General features: G+C 43.9%; 2 protein-coding genes across 3 annotated transcripts; both read left to right on the top strand.

The window, feature by feature from the left end:
- Nucleotides 1-2,107: 2,107 nt before the first annotated feature.
- On the top strand, nucleotides 2,108-8,985 carry LOC310804721 (transmembrane protein 144-like; the record flags this gene model as incomplete). The annotated part of the gene is made up of 12 exons (XM_083670039.1): nucleotides 2,108-2,251; nucleotides 5,432-5,585; nucleotides 5,947-6,069; nucleotides 6,234-6,333; nucleotides 6,594-6,674; nucleotides 6,888-6,987; nucleotides 7,397-7,488; nucleotides 7,902-8,020; nucleotides 8,197-8,316; nucleotides 8,537-8,622; nucleotides 8,731-8,784; nucleotides 8,893-8,985. 12 exons carry the CDS (start codon nucleotides 2,108-2,110, stop codon nucleotides 8,983-8,985), a joined length of 1,266 nt encoding a protein of 421 aa, XP_083526165.1.
- A 469-nt stretch (nucleotides 8,986-9,454) lies between these two features.
- On the top strand, nucleotides 9,455-21,302 carry klhl8 (kelch-like family member 8). 2 transcript variants are annotated; one of them, XM_083670182.1, is made up of 10 exons: nucleotides 9,455-9,528; nucleotides 12,062-12,296; nucleotides 13,015-13,563; nucleotides 14,081-14,267; nucleotides 14,613-14,756; nucleotides 16,437-16,548; nucleotides 16,916-17,084; nucleotides 17,353-17,512; nucleotides 18,519-18,720; nucleotides 19,013-21,302. In XM_083670182.1, exons 2-10 carry the CDS (start codon nucleotides 12,084-12,086, stop codon nucleotides 19,134-19,136), a joined length of 1,860 nt encoding a protein of 619 aa, XP_083526308.1. In that variant the 5' UTR covers nucleotides 9,455-9,528; nucleotides 12,062-12,083; the 3' UTR covers nucleotides 19,137-21,302. The 2 variants fall into 2 exon arrangements, with proteins under 2 accessions (XP_083526308.1, XP_083526309.1); XM_083670183.1 differs by lacking the exon at nucleotides 9,455-9,528 and having other exon boundaries at nucleotides 12,145-12,296; nucleotides 12,954-13,563.
- The last annotated feature ends 299 nt before the right edge of the window (nucleotides 21,303-21,601 follow it).

A 21,601-nucleotide genomic window follows, 5' to 3' on the forward strand; every position in this document is an offset into this window, starting at 1 on the left:
TTCAATGCTGATATCTAAGTAATGCACATACAGTACTACTGTATACCTTGAGCATTTATTTCAGATCCCAGTTCTAATGAAGTCACCAGTTCCTTACCAGCATTCAGTGACATCACAACGAACGTAACTGGTCAAGATGAAGGTGAGTAACATTACGATGGTTTTACACTTACAGTATATGATCATAATAAATCTAACGTTAGCAAATGAGCACAGCATGATACCAGTTGAACAATTATCCCTGAGCATCTTATTATAACATCTTCAACCTCTTGTGCTCATCTTGATGAACAGTTCTGTAGTTGAAAATGACGTAGAGAACATTGTCATTAAAATGTTGCTTTATTGTGAGGCTTCATTTGCATGTCAATAGGAGCCTCATCACTTTTTTTTTTTATATAGTACAAGTTTGCAGACAAATGGGCCAAGAAGAGTTTTTGCAGGCACTGTGGCTTAGTTGGTCAAAGTGCCTGTCTTGTAAACAGGAGATCCTGGGTTCGAATCCCAGTGGTGCCTTTGATTTCTGCTTGCACTCACAGCAAAATCCTTCTTCAAGCTCCATTTCCTTTTGCCTTTTCATAGCGTTAGCCTTTTTGGTTACAGGGGAGAGACCACATTTCTTCCCGTTACTGAGCTTGAGGCTCTGTGGAGCAATGCATAGCGCATTGGATTTTTAGGTTTCTCAGTGGTAGGGATTCAAAGGTTGTGGGTTAGAGTCCCACCAGAGTCGCTTGGTTTTGGTTGCTTCTGAATACAGATGACCTCTGGCAGGGTTTATTTTGAAACAGCCTTGTCGGCACCTTCTCCTCGTCTTCTTTCCTGTCACTGGCATAGTTCTAACATTTTTTTGGCACTGAGTGACAACTTCAACAGGTCTCTGTGGGGCAATTGGTTAGCGTGATTACCTTTTAACTGGAAGGCTGGTGGTTTGAGCCCACCCAGGGACGTCCAGCTTTTGATAGACTCTTCCCACTGTCAAATTCTCTCTGGCTTAGCGGATCCTCTGGTTGGGCAGAATTGGTGGCCAACATTGAATCCAAGCTTGTGCCATCTGATTTGGCCTTGCAAGTTTGCAGACAAATGGGCCAAGAAAAGGCCCTGCAGGTGCTGTGGCTTAGTTGGTCAAAGTGCCTGTCTAGTAAACAGGAGATCCTGGGTTCAAATCCCAGCAGTGCCTTAGATTTCTGCTTGTACTCACAGCTAAATCAAGCTCCACTCCCTTTTGTTGGCTTCTCAGTGGTAGATATTCAAAGTTTGTGGGTTCGAGTCCCACCAGAGTCGTCGGTTTTGCTTTCTTCTGAATACAGATGACCTCCAGCAGTTTTTATTTTCAAACAGCCTTGTCGGCACCTTCTCCTGGTAATAGAATTCCTGCTTGTCCATCAAGAGTTCAGGATTAGGGCTTGAATTGAGGGGCACATAACATTTTGGAATGTTGGAATGAGACGTATTGAATTCTCTCAATAGAAAACCATGACCTGTGATTAACGATGTCCATATAGCAGCAGCCAAAAGGCTTATCCCATCTGGGAAATAGACAATGGTCACCCTGTGCTATCCAGAGCCACTTTTAGTTTGTGTACAATGCACACAAAAACCTACTGTATTAGAGTTACTGTTAATTGTGTTGGTAGCACATTGTTGAATACATGGATGGGTATGCAGTATGGTGATCATACAAATATACAAAATGTTCTGCTGTGATGTTACTAAATACCCTGGTGCTCGCCTACCGGACGGCAAAGGGAACAGCCCCTCCCTACTTGGAAGCAATGGTTAGCCCCCACACATCTCTTCAGGCTACATCTTACCAGTCCTTCCTAAAGACCTCTTCACCCCCACTACCCCCCCTGTACTAACCCTAACCCCAACCCTTGAGACCTCTTCACCCCCACTTCCCCCCTGTACAAGTTCTCTCCTGTTAATAAATAATAAAATAAAATAAAAAATGTCTTGTGGCATTACGACTGCCAATGGCCCCTTGTGTGAGCATTGATTACTTTGTCTTATGATGACTGTTGGATAGATGATTCACTGACTTAAACAAATGTATTTTTTGTAAGTCTGCTAAATGTAAGTCTGCTAAATGCCATAAATGTAAATGTAAATGATCTACCGCCCTGACTCCCGCAACGTCAAGCCTGATGCCCTGTCACGGCTGTACTCCATGGAGGAGAGGACTACTGAGCCGGTTCCCATTCTACCACCCACCTGCTTCGTCGCCACCCTCACCTGGGAGATTGAGTCGCAGGTCAGCCTGCCTGCCTGCCTATCCTACCTGCCATACCTGCCCTGTCTGCCCGTCTGTCTGTCCTGCCTGCCCTGTCTACCTGCCGACCTGCCCTGCCTGCCCTGTCTACTCCACCAGCCTCCCCTGTCACATTGCAATACTGAACACAACAATACTAGGGCAGCAGCAGTGACTCTATAGATACAGTAGCAGCAGTGACTCTATGAGGTATATGCAATTATTCCCTTGGAAAGACACTAAAATAATCCTTAAATGCACTGGGATGGAATAGAATGTGTCCAGGATTAGGGCTTGAATCGAAGGGCACATAACATTTTGGAATGTTGGAATGAGTCAAATTGAATTCTCTCAATAGAAAACCATGACCTGTGATTAACGATGTCCATGTAGCAGCTGCCAAGAGGCTTATCCCATCTGGGAAATAGACAATGGTCACCCAGTGCTATCCATAGTAAAATACACACAGAAACATATAGTATTACTGTGAAGTTGGTTGGTAGCACATTGTTGAATGCATAATATATATTCATCCTTGCTGTCTTTGGCCACTTGTAGTTTACATAAACTCCACATGCCATAGGTACAATTAAGGTTATCAGTGTGATGCCAGAAAAAAATAATACAATAGTTAGCCTACATATAGATTTTTGATCAACAGTTTATACATATTGAATTACATCACAGCAGAAAAACGTGATATTTGTATGATTAACATAGAGTTGTGTATAAGCAGCAGAAAAATGTTATATTGTGTATAATAGTGTAGTGTATAATAATCATCAAGATAGATACAAAAAAGGATATACATATATATATATATATATATATATATATATATATATATATATTCAATGAGCCCATCCTCCAATTTCCACCTCCACCAGCCCCCACTAGTTGTGTAGCTGATAATGACATCCTGGTGCTGCACAATGTTATTGCACAATGATTGAAGCCTAAAATTGCCATTCAGGTGAACATATGTGTATTTTAGTACATTTTATTACATTCAATACATTATATTTTTTAGCTCCTCCTAAAATGATTTCCCACATGCCATGATGTATATCATTTCATACAGAGCACCAGGTTTCCCTACTATTTCTTCCTTCACTGCTTCCAGTCTATGTGCTCCACCTCACCAGTCTGTTTATCTCTCAGAGCGTTTCAAACCTTCTGCCGTACAGACTGGTCATCTGTCAGTAACTGACTGACCTGTATTGGAGTGAACTACCTTTTCAAAGTAGCTTTAGTTTGACAAACTATATTTCTCTCACGAGTAGCTTTAGTGTAGCCCAACTTCTTCTCCTGTAAAGTAATTGGTAATTTAGTTAAATAAAATAAATATGTACTGTACAGTATATACATTCTCTAACTGTACCATAACCCGGTAGCCCACAATGCAATGCGTTTCAACCTCATAACAGGGAATGTTTTGTAGTGCCTGTATATTGAAAAAATGATTTATTTATGTCTTAAGAAGTCAGTCATTTTGATATATCAGACATTATCATACTTGTAACAGGGGTTTAATATATTCTGCTAATTCATGTATTTAATCTACTGTAAATGTTTCATCACAATAAAGATGTAGAAAAAAACAATGACAACAGCCTATGTGCCTTGAGTCATATAGAGTTGCATTTTTTTAGACATGTGACATGTCGTGTGGCTCCTGACAACAGATCAGCTTACCTAGGATCTCCTCAATCCATATGGTCCGATGATTGAACAGCCTCTCTACTGGATGCTATTGCTTGAGGTCAAAGGTCAAAGTGTTGTTGTGTCTGACTGCTTGCTCCCTTGCTCACTCTCCTGAGTGCACCTCTTAGGCTCCACTGTGAACAGAGAGAGAGGGAAAGATAGGGGAGAGCAGTCATGCAGAATCCATGTGTCCTCATCCTGGTCTATCTCGCTTCTTTGTTGGTGTCTGGCTCTAGTGGCCAGCAGCTCTACGACCCCACCATCAACCACTGTAAGTATAGCAGCTTTGTGAAATCTCTCTCTCTCTCTCTCTCTCACTCTCTCTCTCTCTCTCTCTCTCTCTTTTCTTCTCTCTCACTCTCTTTCTCTCTCTCACACACATGCATGCACGCACACACGTACGTAGGCACTTACGCACTTGCGCACGCACGCACCCACCCACACACACACACACACACACACACACACACACAGACACATACAGACACATACACAAACACACACACACACACACACACACACACACACTCTGTCATCATCTAGGATACTGGGGCAATGGCAGTTATTGTGTTTGCACTAGTGATCTGAAGTAGACTGTGTGGACAGGACTGTCATTTAGAGTGGTCAGAGGGTGCTTAGAAAAAGACACATTCACGATGGTAGGATTTTACTCAATAGTGGCATTATATGCTTTAATAGTGGCATTATATGCTTTTTTTAGATGCCAGATTTTATTTCATTCATAGAAATAGAAGTAAAGTATTATTGTTATTTACTTATCGCCCTATGTAAAGTACACATTTTGCGGAGCGTGTTTTTTATGTGACAGAGGTGAAACATCAACATGTCCCCTCTTCCCAACTAACAGAAGAATGTTAATGTATAATTTTCAGAGACGTTTTTATTGGAAGATAGTAAAATTGAATGGCTTTCGTGTGACTTTTTAAAGTGTAGTGCACCTTTAAATGCCTTACAATGCACATTTCTGCTAACTGCCCATGCAGTCGATTGTATAACACAGTGATTGTTTGATAATATAATTGGGGCCAAACCGACTGAAACTATTGGGCAATAAAACGAAACAGTGATTAAGATGGACCCAAAGCATTTCATTAACATACAGTCTGTACTGAGTCATCTAAGGGCAGAGGTTATTCATCTCCCATATGGGACATTTAATTGCACCAGTAAATACCTCAGGCAGAAAACATGTGAGAGGCCTGCTGCACAAAGACAACTCAACTGAATCTGACATTGTCACCATCGCAGTGTTTAATCTCAGTTACAAATAATACAGCTTGAAAAAAATACACTGCAGATCCCCATATTGATATTGTTTCACACGGTGGCTAAAATCAGTGTCTAAAATACCATAGTATTTCATAATCTCTCTGTCGGGCAGTTGATTCATTGCGAATGCATTGCCTCCTCATCACTGTGCTGATATTAATACGAATCTTCCTCTATGTTCTAGTCCAGGATAATGAGCTGATGAGAACATGGCGGCCATCTGAAGGTACCAACACCACCACAGACTCAGGGATCCTCATCAAAGGCTTCTCCTGTCTGGGCCTGTCCGTCATCGGCTTTGGCAGCTCTCTGGTCCCCATCAAACGCACTGAGACAGGAGATGGTAACTGTTGATGTCCAAGCATTACGTTTATATTTGTGGTGCACTCTGAAAACTGTAAAATCAGTCACTCATCAAGTAATGAGTTAATTTTGAGTTATTTTATTAACGCCCTAAATACAGAGATGATGATAAAATCCAATATGGCCACCGTATAGGTGTGTTTCTGGAGCCTACAGTACATGATCTTTCTAGTATTCTCATAATAATTATTTGGCCCTAAAGTATCTAAGATACTTGGATTCTCTGAGCTCTCATTCACACTGGTATTGTATTGTATATGGACTCCAGGTGCTGATCTAGTAGACTGTTTTTCTGTGTTTTAAAGGTATGTTTGTGTGTGTGTTTTTTCTGTGTTTTAAAGGTATGTTCTTCCAGTTGGTTTTCTGCAACACTCTCTCACTCGAATCTCTCATTGTCTATGTGATCTTGGGCTGCCCTAGCATCTGGTCCCTCAGCCTTCTGGGTGGCTTCCTGTTCGCCACAGGTGTGTGTTTGTGTGTGTGTGTGTGTGTGTGTGTTTGTGTGTGTGTGTGTGTGTGTGTTTGTGTGTGTGTGTGTGTGTGTGTGTGTGTGTGTGTGTGTGTGTGTGTGTGTGTGTGCGCCTGAATCTATTATCTGAACCTAATATATTGATAACATGTTTTATAGCAAATCTCACCACTATACCGATCATAAAAACAATTGGACTTGGAATGGGGTTCTTGATTTGGGCAACATTCTCACTCCTTATGGCATGGGCCACTGCAAGGTACTGTACCGTGTACTCACAGGTTTACTTAAAAACTGGGATAAAAACACTCACATAGTTACTGCATATGAGTTAATGTGTCACTGTATTTGATCAGAAGGAGTGCCTATGGTATGATCCATCTTGTTGGAATGTGTCAGCTGCACTTCTTTTATGCTTCTTTTGTGATTATTTTAGGAGGGATCCATAATTCATGACACATTATCTTTGAGACAAAGTGCAGCTATTGATTTATACTATGTTACTCACTCACACGCCAGATTCGGCTGGTTTGGACTTGATCCGCAAGATGTACCAAGTCCTACATTGAATTACATTGGAACAGGGATTGCCACTGTAAGGTATGTTTTATAGTGGGTTAGATAGACTTATTTATATTATTGGGTTTCAGACCATGTAGATCAATTCAATTGAAGGGACGTATATTAAGGTAGTCCATATACAGTAGCTACTGGGGTGGATGTTACAATAAAATCACATTATCCTATTGTGTCCAGTTTCTCCATCTCAGTTTGAGGTAACAGTTCATTATTCCCATCCCTCCGTCGTCCCAGTGCCCTGATTCTGTTCTTCGTAAAGACAGAGAACGAGAAAGAACATGCTGAGGGTGAAGAGACAAAGTCTCTCCTCCAAAAGAACAGTGGCTCTAATTCGGTAGGACTGGACATTCACCTCAGTATACATGCTTGTGTTGAATAGAACATTATAGTACATTAGGTACGATTTTACACTAACCTACATAACACAGTTAGCACTGACTTTGGGTATTACTATGACAAGTTACATACTGGGCCTAAGTCATGTTGCTGAAAGCTGATGCTTTCAGAAAAAAGTAGCACATCATCTACTCAAGTAAACAGCATGTACATTAGGGGAGGGTGGTGAAGGTAGAAATCGAAGGACAGGGTCATTGTGATGCATGGAATGGAAAAAGGAATGGTATCAAACACGTCTGATTTCTGCTTCCACCAGCCATCCCTGATGTACGTATACTGTATGTAACTCAAAGTGTAAAAGGAAGGAACTTATGTCACTGCTTTTGTATTTCCTGTCTGTGACCCAGCAGCTGGATTCACTAGTGGATGACTACATCCTGTCCCCCACCTCAACCAAAAGCTGGTCTGAGAAGCTCCGTCCCATGAACAGAAAGATCATGTAAGTTTCACGACTCACTCACACACCTCCTATGCATGCCCTGGCACTTGTTTCTGTCACAGTAGATTTCCAGTATAATAGCACAGGTTACTTTATTATCAGTATTCACAGGACACAGGAATACTCTAAACACCATCATAGGCTATAGTAGAGGACACTGTACTGTACAAAATGTTGCTTTTGACCATCTTTTGTTAGATGTTTTACTGTATACTGTACATAACAACAATCAAATGCTATAATAGAGAATTGTTAACAAAGGCCAGCCCTATCAATCTAGCTTAGTCTGGCATTGTTAGTCTGCAAACTAAAATGGTAGAACTGACACAAAAATCTGCTGCTTAAATGTGTGCTTTGATATGTGCTTTGTATGTTTTATGGTTTCCTGATGATATTTTTTTTTTTTCTTCAAGTGGCTGCTCACTTGCAATATTTGCCGGGCTAGTTTATGGCTGTGCCTACACACCAATCATCTACATCAAGAATAATAGTTTGAAGAATGGCACAAGCTTCCCTGGAGCCAGCCTGTATGGTAGGATTGCCTGACACTGTAACTGCAACTATATAGTGAATAAAACCAAGAATTAACCAATTCTGACATGCAGTCATAGTCATACACTTAAGATTGCATGCAGTAGAGATATATACAAATTAGCAAAACATTTGCCACCTTATGTCTCATGATTTATTTGTCTGTGTTTCCTCCAGATTTGGACTACATATTCCCCTATATGACTGGGATCAATGTTACCACCACCATAGTGTTCTTTGTATATTGTATGGTAAAGAAGAACAGACCATATCTACCATCTAATTGTGTATTACCTGGTAAGTTAAGTAGATTCAAGATTCACAATTAAAGACTTCATTGCCATACCAATCGTAGCTTGTTTGGAATTTGCTTCAGTGCAGCACAAATGTATGTTGACCGACCTTCTTAGTACAGATGCTCATTATTATACCATGTTCTGCTGTTGAAGGGTTAGGGTTAGGGTTAGGGTTAGTACAGTACTAACCCTCCACCGTTTGTGTGCAGCATTCTTTTCAGCATCTATGCAGTTTGCCAGTCAGTGTGCCTTCTTCACAGCCTGCTATTGTCTTGGAACAGTTATTACATACCCCATTGGAACAGCAGTGAGTATCTGAGAGCTGCACGCCATATTTTTCATGCAATTGTTACAGGTACAAGATAATATCATTATTCATCATTTATTCTTAGTGACATATTGCATGTTTCCGCAGGGTCCTGCTTTAGTTTCTGTAATATGGAGTGTTTTTTACTTCAAAGAAATAAGGGTAGGTAGAAAAAAAAGTATGAGTTACCGTTAATAATGAAGAATTTTAACTTATAGGTCATCATTCATGATTGTGTTATAATGTTTGACTCTTTTGTTTTGTTTGTAGGGGATGAAGAACTTCCTCATTCTCGCTGGTGTCCTTGTTGCGGTTCTGAGTGGTGTGACCATGATCAGCCTGTCAAAGATAGGGTCATACTGAAATCATTTTTGATGTGGTATTCCGGGGTAGATCGGTTGTTTTTGCCGTCCGTGAAAGCTGCGTCAAGAAATTGGAAACTGTGTCGGAGTCTAGTCCCAGATATTGAGCAATTAGGGTTAAGGGTTATGCAAGTTTATTTATTGATATATATATATATTAAACATTATTACATCAACTTGATAGTTTAATATCGTTTAAAAATAGTAGATAGTTTAAAAATATTTGTATCAGTATATTAAAACATGAAAGTAGTGATGATGATACACTGTCAACATATTATTGACTTCTGTGTTATCACTGCACTGTTGAGAGGAACCTCGCGAAGTAAGAATTTAATTGTACAGTTTGCTACCTGTATCCTGTGCATATGACCAATAAAAGTGACTTGACTTGACTTTAACATTCCATAATGTGCTGTGCACTTGTTATTCCACCTAAAAACTACACTTCCCACAAAGCATTGTAAAGACAACAAACGTGCAAGAGCGAGTCGAATGCTTCATATATTGCAACCTGCCTGTGAATGAATTCTTACAAGATGAGGTAACCAAAATAAACATTATTCTCATGTTATACGCTAGCTAGTTAATGGTTTTCTTTGATACATTGTAGCTAACGTTATTGTAGCTAATTCCAACATCTTACCAGACATTCGTTGGTTCAGCTGTGCCGACCGACTAAGTTGATCAAATAGTTAGCCAGCTAGCTAGCTAGCTTCCACCAAGCTACATTACTAACCGCCAGTTCAAAATATCTTTATTCATACATACTTTTGAATTACCAGTAGCTCAGTAAGCTTGCCGCTGTAGTAAATAGAGCTAGCTAACATGAAACAAGTCGGGTGAAAGGTTGGCTGGCTCTCAGTTAGCTAGCTAGCAAGCTTACCAGCTGATTAGCAACCTAGCTGGCTAACTACTTTTTGGTCTGAATCATTGGTTAATGATGTAGTTATGCTAACCAGTTACCAAGTATTAGTCGTGACTGTCTGAATTATTTGCAACAAAGTAGCTAGGTGAACCTTCCCCGTTGATGCCTGCCTCCTCCAATGCTTGTGCTTCAACGACTTGAGTGCATGTTATTGTCAGCTGTCACAGAAGATGGGCTGATGTTCCTCAGCAAAATATCAAAACGTTGATGGTAATGTACTGGCATGCCTCAGTTTTGCACAGTGATGCTTACCAAGTTAGACATTGAAATAGAAACCTCTAATTGATGCACCGGCCACACTCATTTTTGTTCTTTCCAGGCTATTATGTCAATCAAGAACACATTCTTTATAAACCTGTTGTACTTTAAACCAGTGAATTTGGAAGTACAGCACTCTCAGACATGTCAGTGATGATCTGATGAAGTCACACAACGCTGTAGTTTATTACTTGACCTTTATCTTCACACTTTGTGCATTCGGAGGTCCCCTGATAATGCAGATTGATTGTGGTGAGGAGGGTGACCATGTCTTAAATAGTGGTGGGGAGTCAACCCCAAAATAGTCGACTCTTTACTCTTTAGAGTCAACTCCAATTTTGAGAGGGAGAAGAATCGAGTCCTGCTGGATTCGACTCTCATGACTGTGACTCAAAATTCCACTGCTATGGATGTATGTCTGAGACAACAGAAATGGTAGATATGTATTAAAGAATGACAATCTTCTCCCAATGCATCGCTAGCCCAGTCAAATAGTTTTTAAGCACATTTTATGCACACATCATGACATGGCGGTTTTAGTCATTTTGGGACAGTTTTCCATTTTGGAGTCGGTGTCAAGAAAGAATCAACTCTGAAAGCAGGAGTCGGAGTCGACTCCCAAAATCCTGGAGTCGTACACCACTAGTCTTAAATGAGATGTACTGTACTGTACAGTACAGTACATGAATAGGATGGGATTGAAATGTGTTCAGTGAAGTCACATCAGGCAGGTTCTCCTCCCCGCCTGTGTGAAAGGGGACCAGCTAATTAACCCACTGCCGAGAGATTCACAAGAGGAACATGGCACTTAAAACTGGAGACGTCACGATTGTTCTGCCCTCGCCGGAAGGGGATGAAGTAATTAGACAGGACAAAAGTAGGTTGCCATGGCTGTGCACCCGTCCTCTGTGCATTCTCTCCATCGCTAATGTGGCATGTCGCTAGCAGCAGCGGAGGTCCCAGATGCACTGCTGGCTGCCTCAGTCAAAAGACTTGGCATTGAGCCTTGTTTTCAGTCACACACACCATCCTCAAACTAGAAAAATAATACTGTTGGTGGCCTGAATTTCAATAAAAGTGCTGCAGGGTGCACTTGCTCTCAACGTTTCTCAGATTGGTTAGGTTACTTTTGGTTGATCGGTTGAGGTAAGTTCCCTATCATTTTGACATTGTTTAGCCCGCAGTAGCTTATGTTTTTATAGTGTGATATATTCAATAGTTGTGGTTTATTCTCACTTCCTACACTCTCAAGTTGATATTGTTCCTTAACTTTCCAATGATTTCTACACTACTTCTATTTCAGACACAGGCTATTCACTAGTTTTGATGTGATCCCCCCCCCCCATAGAATGATATATATATATATATATATATATATATATCTTTCTCTGCATTTCATGAGCATTGGCATCGAAATAAAGAGTCGTTTGACCATGCTGTCTCTGCAATGTATGTCTTCTGCCCTTTAGAGCTCATTAGAATAGTGATGAGGGGGCGGTCTGTCACACTGTGTCAATTCAGTGGCAGAAACCTCGCCAGCGAGGTCGCATCGTCTGTCAGAGTGTGGGTGGAAATGTAGTCGGCTTTGTCGCGCTCTGTTTTCAAGCTGTGCCATATCAGTTTGGCTGAGTTCACATATCCAGCTCAATGGCATGGCTCTTTATTCTCAGCAGTGTCATACATTAGCCTGTGGGAATTAGCCTAGCCTGACCCCCTTTCCCACTGGGATGAGCTTGTGAGTGAGAGAGGGAGTTCAGGCTCACACTGGAGCTGTCGGTCGGTTAAATACCAATATCCTGACTGCCTTACAGCTCTCTGAAGTTTCACAGTGTTTTTGGGGAGAATTTCCTTTCATTCCATTTTCTATCTCGGACCTCTCCCTCTGTCCAAGGTTTGCGTCCCTGTAGAGGGAGATGGCGCCAGGAGACATGGTGCCGGAGCATGCCAAGCTCAAGGAGCAGCATAAGGTCAAGGAGAAGCGCCCTAGCACCGCCAAGCCCTCGGCAGAGGCAGACTGCGAGCCCGACGGATCTTTTGTCTTCGAGGCCCACGAGGCTTGGAAGGAGTTCCACAACTCCCTGAGACAGTTCTACGAAGTGGGGGAGCTCTGTGATGTCACACTCAAGGTAGGCTGAAGTCTAGGTCTTCTAAAAGACAGTGAAATTCAATTTAATCCACATTTATTTATTTAGACGGGGCCTATACCCGAAGAGTGATTGGTCTCAAGGCTAAGCTCTGCATGAGATGCAGATGATGACTAAAAGAGGTGGGGTCTTGTGTGCAGCTGCCAGAGTCTATCTGAACCTAGAGGATTCTGTCAGGGATCACATTAGACTCGCACATATTTCCCATTAACATCAATGCAAGATTTACAAATGTCTGAGTTGTGCGTGCAGATGTAGAGTTTGGGATTCCTCCCTCAATGAATAGCACACACACAGCCGCCAGCTCTCTGTGCTATTCTAGCCTGCTTAGTTATCTCTATGTGAAATGGGTCTTACTGTACGATGAGTCAAGACACTGGAGCTAATACTGAGGGGAAAAACAGGCCTCACAGACCAAAAAGAATAGCTAGTCTTTTCATGTGTGTTCTGAGGAAGTTTGTTAGGAAAGTTTGGTTGAATCAGTCCACTTATTAAATCTAATTAGCTGGGATTCCTTGAATAGCTGCAGAAAGCTCTCTTTTTTTAAAAAGGACATTCATACAGCAAAAGCTTGTGGCATTTCTAAGGGAATTAATAACTTGTGAGCTCACATAAACTTGTTTGTGCATCCTTTCTCAGTCTCTCTCTTTCTTTTCCTTTCTCTATCTCTCTCTCTCTCGGTCTCTCCGTCCCTACGAAGGTGGGCAGCCGTCTAATCCCGTGCCACAAGCTGGTCCTGGCATGCGTCATCCCCTACTTCCGGGCCATGTTCCTGTCGGAGATGTCGGAAGCCAAGCAGGAGCTGATTGAGATCAAGGACTTTGACGGCGACGCCATCCAGGACCTGGTGCGCTTCGCCTACTCCTCGCGCCTCACCCTAACCGTGGACAACGTTCAGCCGCTGCTCTACGCCGCGTGCATCCTGCAGGTGGAGCTGGTGGCGAGGGCCTGCTGTGAGTACATGAAGGCCCACTTCCACCCCTCCAACTGCCTGGCCGTGCGCACCTTCGCCGAGAGCCACAACCGCGTGGACCTGATGGACATGGCCGACCGCTACGCCTGCGAGCACTTCCGCGAGGTGGTGGACTGCGAGGACTTCCCGTGCGTTTCGCCACAGCACCTGCGCACGCTGCTCTCCTCGGGCGACCTCAACATCCACTCGGAGAGCCAGGTGTACAACGCAGCGGTGAAGTGGCTCAAAGCTAACCCCCAGCACCACGACGCCTGGCTGGACCAGATCATGTCTCAGGTGTGTGTGTGTGTGTTTGTGTGTGTGTCAGTGTGTGTGTGTGTGCACTGTTTGTCGGCCTTAGGTATGGCCCTAGGGATGAGAGGAGTGTATATAGAGGGAAGTGCGTGTGTTTGTGTGTATTGGCCTTAAAGGAGCGATACACACAAAAAAATACTCAAAACATGGTTAAACCTATAATTTTAGTCTCATGGACGGTCAGTCCTTGCATCCATAGCTGTCTATAAATTTGAGAGTGGTTACATTTCTCCAGCCCCATCCCATAGCTGTTTACCAAAAAACCTGCGGGGAGCCCGCTTTGTTGTTTTTTGAATGACATATTGCACCTTTAAGCACAACCCTAGGGATGTGTGGGAGGTGTGTTTATAGAGGTGTGTGTGTGTTTATAGAGGTGTGTGTGTGTTTATAGAGGTGTGTGTGTGTCAGTCAGTCAGTGTGCGTGCGTGTGTATAGGTATGTGTGTGTGTGTGTGTGTGTGTATTTGACTGTTGTACCTCCGCCACTGTGTGCCCTCCAGGTGCGCCTGCCCCTGCTCCCGGTGGACTTCCTGACAGGCACGGTGGCTAAGGAGCAGATGATCAAGGTGAACCTGAGCTGCCGAGACCTGCTGGACGAGGCCAGGGACTACCACCTCCACCTCAGCAACAAGGTGGTGCCCAACTTTGAGTACTCTGTCCGCACCACGCCCAGGAAACACACCGCAGGTAGGAGAGAGACCAGATAGAGACGTCACTAAACGTCTCTGTTGAGATGATTCATCCTCACGGGATCATTATGATGTATGAATCTGTAGAGCGTTTATCTACCTAAATGGCACGAGACAATACGTAACAATTCACATAAATGGTTCTTCGAGATCTGCAGTCAAATCCCAAAGATGTTGTAGAGCATTCTTTTTTGTGTAATTTATAGTCTAAGAAACAAACAGAACAAAAACAAGCAAGCCAGCCAGCCGCCAATTGTGTATTCTGATCAGAGCAGGTCAGTCACTCTGGAGTGCCTGTTCTCACTGTGGTCCTGCTCTGTGCCCTCTAACCTCTCTCCTGCAGGTGTTCTGTTCTGCGTGGGTGGCCGGGGCGGCTCGGGGGACCCGTTCCGCAGCATCGAGTGCTACTCCATCAGCAAGAACAGCTGGTTCTTCGGACCGGAGATGAACAGCAGGAGACGCCACGTGGGAGTCATATCTGTAGGAGGTAAGAGAGCTGGAGGAGGAGGAGGAGGAGGAGGAGGGTGTGGAGAGAGAGATAGGGAGGAGGAGGGGGGTGTGGAGAGAGAGATAGAGAGGAGGAGGAGGAGGAGGGGGGTGTGGAGAGAGAGATAGAGAGGTGGAGGAGGAGGAGGGGGGTGTGGAGAGAGAGATAGAGAGGAGGAGGAGGAGGAGGAGGGGGGTGTGGAGAGAGAGATAGAGAGGAGGAGGAGGAGGAGGAGGGGGGTGTGGAGAGAGAGATAGAGAGGTGGAGGAGGAGGAGGGGGGTGTGGAGAGAGAGATAGAGAGGAGGAGGAGGAGGAGGAGGGGGGTGTGGAGAGAGAGATAGAGAGGTGGAGGAGGAGGAGGGGGGTGTGGAGAGAGAGATAGAGAGGAGGAGGAGGAGGAGGAGGGGTGTGTGGAGAGAGAGATAGAGAGGAGGAGGAGGAGGAGGAGGGGGGTGTGGAGAGAGAGATAGAGAGGAGGAGGAGGAGGAGGAGGGGGGTGTGGAGAGAGAGATAGAGAGGAGGAGGAGGAGGAGGAGGGGGGTGTGGAGAGAGAGATAGAGAGGAGGAGGAGGAGGAGGAGGGGGGTGTGGAGAGAGAGATGGAGAGGTGGAGGGAGAGACTGAGATGGAGAGGAGGATGGAGTGGTCAGGGGAGAGAGAAAGATGGAGAGGAGAGGCAGAGATGGAGGACAGAAAGGGGAAAGGTGAAGATAGACATGGAGAGAAGGAGGATGGAGTGAGAGGTAGTTGAAGGGAGAGAAATGGAGAAAGAAGGAGGAGAGAAAAGAACAGAGCCAGTGATCTGTACTCATGACTTTGTCTGTCCTTGTGGATTTAGAAAACAGTATGACTCGCAAAACTGAAGTTATTTTTATCCTTTGAGCAAAAACAAATCTACTTTCATTATCATCCAGTGTGTCTAAAAAAGTGTATAGCTGTTGTTTTACCAAGGATCCAGGCTGCCAAGACAGTTGTTTTGTTCTCTAGAATTCAATATGATACGATTATATATCCCATTGTTCAAATGAGTCGACTGCATGTTATATTATTAGCTTGTTAAATGTGTTATATAGGTCACCCAGTGCAACTAGCATAGTGTTGCTTTTCCCCTTCCACATTATTACTGCCTTTAATAGGCAGAGGATGTAGAACAGATACACTGGAAAGTAGCCATGCTACAGTATGATTGATGTGTCTCGGTCTCTCTCTCTCTCTCTCTCTCTCTCTCTCTGTCTCTCTCTCTCTGTCTCTCTCTGTCTCTCTCATTGGTGTGTTTTGGAGTGCTGTATAGAATCCCTCTCAGGGACGCTGCACAGAGAGAACGCTCATCTGGTTTCCACTCTGAAAAACCCATTCACTTAGAGCACCAGACTTCTCTAAAAGGCTCATGAATAAAACAAATAGAACAGCTCTCCCTGGGTTTTCAATTCCACTATAAAAGCTTTTCTCTTCAGACTGTTTTCTGCGAAGTCTGATTCGGATCATTCAGATGCCGGCTAGTTCCATGTCCTTAAATTTGATGAGTGCTTTAATGGATCACAGGGGATATACTGTATATCTAGGATTTTCCCACTTTGCACGAGTTGTTGAGTTTACTTATTGAGTCTGCATAACAGTAACAGTGAATTGGATTGGAGTAGAGCGCAGTGTAGTCAAGCGTGATTGGCCGTCTGTTCTCAGGGAAGGTGTATGCGGTGGGCGGCCATGACGGCAGTGAACACCTGGGCAACATGGAGATGTTTGATCCCCTCACCAACAAGTGGATGATGAAAGCTTCCATGAACACTAAAAGGTATGTGGATAGAGGTGGCAGCAGGTGCTTCTGTACCAGGGGAGGCTGTGATACCATATGATACCATTTCTCATTCCATTCCATGCATTACAATGAGCCCGTCCTCTGATTTCTACCTCCACCAGCTTCCCGATATGCATTTTTGGTGAATAAAGTCACCCGTGGCACTCTAGAATGTTGTTCATTTGGGTGACTTTATTCACCCTCGGCACTAAATAAGTTAAGCAGATGTCAGTACCCTTCACACCAAGCGTCCTCCAGGACTAACCCACTAAGTCCCCCGATGTCAACAGGGCTTGTATTTGCACTGTTGATTGGTTAGAGACAACAACTATTGACCAGTGGCGTCTTGTATAACGTACTTCAGGAGGGGCATAGCTCTGGCAGCGCTTGGAGGTCCCATCTACGCCATCGGGGGGCTGGACGACAACTCGTGCTTCAACGACGTGGAGCGATACGACATCGAGAGCGACCGCTGGAGTGCCGTGGCCCCCATGAACACGCCCAGGGGAGGGGTGGGCTCTGTGGCCCTGGGGGTAAGACTGGGCAGTCTGGGCAGCCTGGACACCTGACAACACACACTGTCGACACACACCGTTGACACACACTGTTGACACGTACTGTCAACACACACTATCAACACACACCGTCGACACACACCGTCGACACACACCGTCAACACACACTGTCAACACATACTGTCCTGGATACAAGGTGTTACGATATATAACAGAACATTTACAAAATGTCAAAGGTGAGAACTTTTAATCTGCTTGAGTGAGTTCGTTAACCCTTTCCTCTCAGAGTCACGTGTACGCGGTGGGGGGCAACGATGGCGTGGCGTCTCTGTCCAGCGTGGAGAGGTTCGACCCCCACCTCAACAAGTGGACTGAGGTCAGGGAGATGGGCCAGAGGCGGGCCGGGAACGGGGTCAGCGAACTCAATGGATGCCTCTACGTCGTGGGTAAGAACATGCACTGCAACACCTCTGGAGCTAGATAACTGTTTCATTTGTTGAATACCAAATTGACCACTAACCACTAACCACTAAGATCTGAAACAACTGGATAAGCTTTAACAATATGGTGACTGCTCTACATGGCCTTCTTTCAGGTCTATAGTAGCTAGTGGCCTAAGCTAGTGGCCTAAGGATTCAGCCATGAGCAGTGTTTATAGTGTCTACTGGCTGCTCTTTGAGACAAGTCACATGTCTCCCCACACACGCAGACACACACACCACTAGAAGCACACACACACACACACACACACACACACATATATATATATACACACACACACACCGTATGCGGAAGATGTTGGCCTGCGTTGAAGAGGAAGGTGAAAAGTTCATGTTTTGTGAAGGCTGGTTACTGATTACATGCGATGAGGGTTTTATTGTGTCACTTGATTTGAAGGCTCCTGTCCAAAGCTCTACGGTTGATTGACATTAAAGTCTTGTTTGGATGAGTCAGTGTTAATGACTCTGCATGGATCGGTCTGTGTATGGATGCACAGATCAAACAGCTCTCAGTAATCTGCTGCGTCAGTGACAGTAACATGCTCCTCTAGGCTGAAACAGGATGCCCCTCTGTGTTGAGCTGTTCTCTTATACAGACTGTACAGCAGGGGAGGCTGGCGGAGGTAGAGATCGGAGGACACAGTCATTGTAATGCATGGCATGAGGGATGGTATCAAACATGTTCGTTTGATACCATTCCATGCATTACAATGAGCCCGTCCTCCAGTTTCGACCTTCACCATCCTCCCCTGATGTACATAACAGCTCCTATATCATTTGAGGTATAAGGTGTGTTTAAAAAGTGCCAAATGCTCTGCCAGGAACTTATTCACATTTCGCATATCTCAAATCTCAACCAAGTCCTTATACTTGCCACACCTGACTTGCCACACCTCACCCATCGAGCTGATCCAGTCTCTGTGGCTGCCCCCCTACCCACCCACCCCCTCAGGTGGCTTTGATGACAACTCCCCTCTGAGCTCCGTGGAGCGCTTCGACCCCCGCATGCACCGCTGGGAATACGTCTCTGAGCTGACCACGCCCCGCGGAGGGGTGGGCGTGGCCACGGTCATGGGTCGCGTGTTTGCGGTCGGGGGCCACAACGGGAACATCTACCTGAACACAGTGGAGGCCTTCCACCCCCGCATGAACAGGTCAGTGGTACGGGCCGTTCTGTAGGGAGGGTCCGGTCAGACAGGGGATGTAGTCGTTTATTCAGGAGGGGGCAGTCACGGAATGTTAGATAAAGATAAACGTTCTTCTTCGTGTCCTTTTACAGAATAGGTTATTATGTCAGCTCTTCTTATGTGTGACATTTCTATCTTGCACCCCTGTTCACCCTTCTGAACATACCCTAGTACTACAATTCAAACCAGGTTTGGTGTCATACACCACTGACGTGTGTGTGTGTGTGTGCGCGCGCGCGTGTGTTGTCTCGTCTCTCAGATGGGAGCTGGTGGGCTCCGTGTCTCACTGCCGGGCGGGGGCAGGAGTAGCCGTCTGTGCCTCCCACATCAGCCAGATCAGGGACGTGGGCCACGGCTCCAACAACGTGGTCGACTGCATGTGACCCGAACGCCCCCCCCCCCCCCCCACACACACCCCCCTCTGTGGTCGTCCGCACTGACCACATGATGACCATACCTGCACAGAACAGCACCCAACCAATGAGGCTCCACCAGACCTGCACAGAAGACACAACCCAACCAATGAGGCTCCACCAGACCTGCACAGAAGACACAACCCAACCAATGCACAAGCACTCAACTAAACCGTGCGGTCACGGGATAGGACCAGCTAGTCTGTTAGCAGCGGTTCACGTTAGCACTGACTCTAAACACCCTCACAACGTACCTTGATTCGTGTGCACATCTATCAGAGCTGAGACTTCTCTTGAGCCTGGAAATGATCCACAATCGATAGACGCCATTTTGTTTTTGTTTTTTTTGGTAATATTTGCATTTCAGTGATGTGCTTTGAAAAAAGTTGTACTGTATTTTGTTGTTTGCTTCTTTTTGACTGGCCTGGCTCTTGCTTTTGCCTTTTTTTCAAAGGAAAATGACTGATTGCTGAGCTTTTGAAGTTAGCTTGAAGAGATATATATTGGCATGCATACAGACACAGTACTTAGGCTAGACGCCACATATCAACAGGCGTTGACGACAAACAAGTTGGTGTGTAACGGCTGTGCTCTCTGACCTTGCGTTCTGATTCGTCACTGGCCGATGACTTGTGAGGGTTTCCAGTAGTCAACTGCACACACACACACACATGGTTCTAGTCAATCAATCCTTTCAATGATAAGTCAAAAACCTACACTACTCTGGCCATTCAGAATGCCTGTCTGGCATGTGTACTGCACTCAACAAAACCCATTTTTACAGTGTAAAAATTGGTCTAATGTGAAAGAGATTTTATCTCTCAGAGACTAACCTGTATACATCAGATTAAATGATAATAAAAAGAAGGTAAATAATTAAATGATCTTTTTTTTTTTTTTTAATTTAACAATATTTCAGCGAAAAAATAGGATTGTTTTTAACTCGTGTCAAACTGCTGGATTTGATTTGATTATATCGGTATTGTATGTGTACAGTGGCGCTGCCTGGAGAAGCATTAAGGTCAGCCTTATTTAACAGTAGTGTGCTTTAGAATAGCTAGTCATTTGACATTCTATTGATTTCTAGTTCCAATCAGTACAGACAATAATTTTGTTTGGGGATTTCAGGACTATTTTCTGATCAGTTCCAACTGCAGTAAGCTCAGTGACACTGAATATGCCTAAGTGCTAGTTAGCTGGAGCCTGTATTTGCGTTTGAACAATCCTCCCTTCCCGACTGGCTGTAGAAGGCAGTCGTTGGGATGAATAGAGAGATGGTAGTTTTAGGTAGTTGGAGGACCTCATGCTGCAATAAGAGAGGTAAGGGCCTGCCTTGTGTTACCAGACTCAGAGGATAGGTTTGGACAAGGTTGTGAGACTAAGTCTGGGATCATTGGCACTGACACTCAATATACTAAAAGATAGCTGGACTGTCGGTAATCATAATTGTGTGCTTTCCGATGTGTAAAGAGAAGAATTCTCTCCTCCGCCAAAACGGTTAAGATATATTTTAATATATGGAGTTTTGTATCACAAAATAATGGCGTATCTTTGGTGTTATTCTTCACTATTTTATTGAATTTATTGTTGTGCACTATTTTGCTAGAATAGAGTGGAGGTTTGAATATATTTTTGTCCGATCATGGATATATTGACACTATTTTCAAATGTCTTGATGGTGTCGCTTGTCGTTTTTGAGGCCTTGACTTTGAAGTTTCAGTAGTTCCTCACTCTTACTATACTTGTTTGCATACCATGGCCATTGCGAGACATTTCAGGTAACTCTGAATTTTATTGTTGTTGGACTGCTGTTGCTGTTAAAACAGATTGACTGAAGAACACTTTGATTTTGCAACTTATGTTATATTAATTGATTTATATTTGCCTGCATTATAATACATTTGTACCCACACTAAGGGAATATTCAGTTGTTTCACCATTGGTTTACTGTATTACATTTGATAACAGGGGTATATTTACTTGCCAACTTTGATAGTGAGAGTTGAAATGCTTTTGTAAAATTGTTTATATTGGCTCAGATGTATGCGGTACCTTGTGTTGTATTTTTGTTTTTCTTGAATCTTCCTTATGCTGTTAATTTAGTTGTTATTTGTTTAATAAAGTTATCTATATCAAGTCTATGGCTCCAGTTTGTCTTATTTATTAATTATTTGTATTTAATTTTGGTTAAGTTAATAAAGTTTTATTTGAGTAAGTATTGAGTAATACCATTTACCCCATTTACTGTAATGAAGTCTGGATAGATCACCCTAACTCTATCCTTTTATGGCCAAACTTGTAATGTGCCCTCAAATGTTAATCATGCATTTACGAGTAGAAATAGTTTTACCGTTTCACCTTTGCCACAGTCGTCTGTTTAACTTCTCTGAGGGTTAGTGTGGATCCCTCATTAGAAGACTGCTTAAAACATTTCT

This window comes from Argentina silus (assembly GCF_951799395.1).
Source record: "Argentina silus genome assembly, chromosome: 5".
Classification (NCBI taxonomy): Eukaryota; Metazoa; Chordata; class Actinopteri; order Argentiniformes; family Argentinidae; genus Argentina; species Argentina silus.

Coding starts and splice junctions, on each gene's coding strand:
- klhl8 (XM_083670182.1), top strand. CDS start 12,084: ATGGCGCCAGGAGACATGGTGCCGGAGCATGCCAAGCTCAAGGAGCAG. Junction 13,564..14,080: donor TGGACCAGATCATGTCTCAG/GTGTGTGTGTGT, acceptor TGTGCCCTCCAG/GTGCGCCTGCCCCTGCTCCC. Junction 17,085..17,352: donor TGGGCTCTGTGGCCCTGGGG/GTAAGACTGGGC, acceptor CTTTCCTCTCAG/AGTCACGTGTACGCGGTGGG.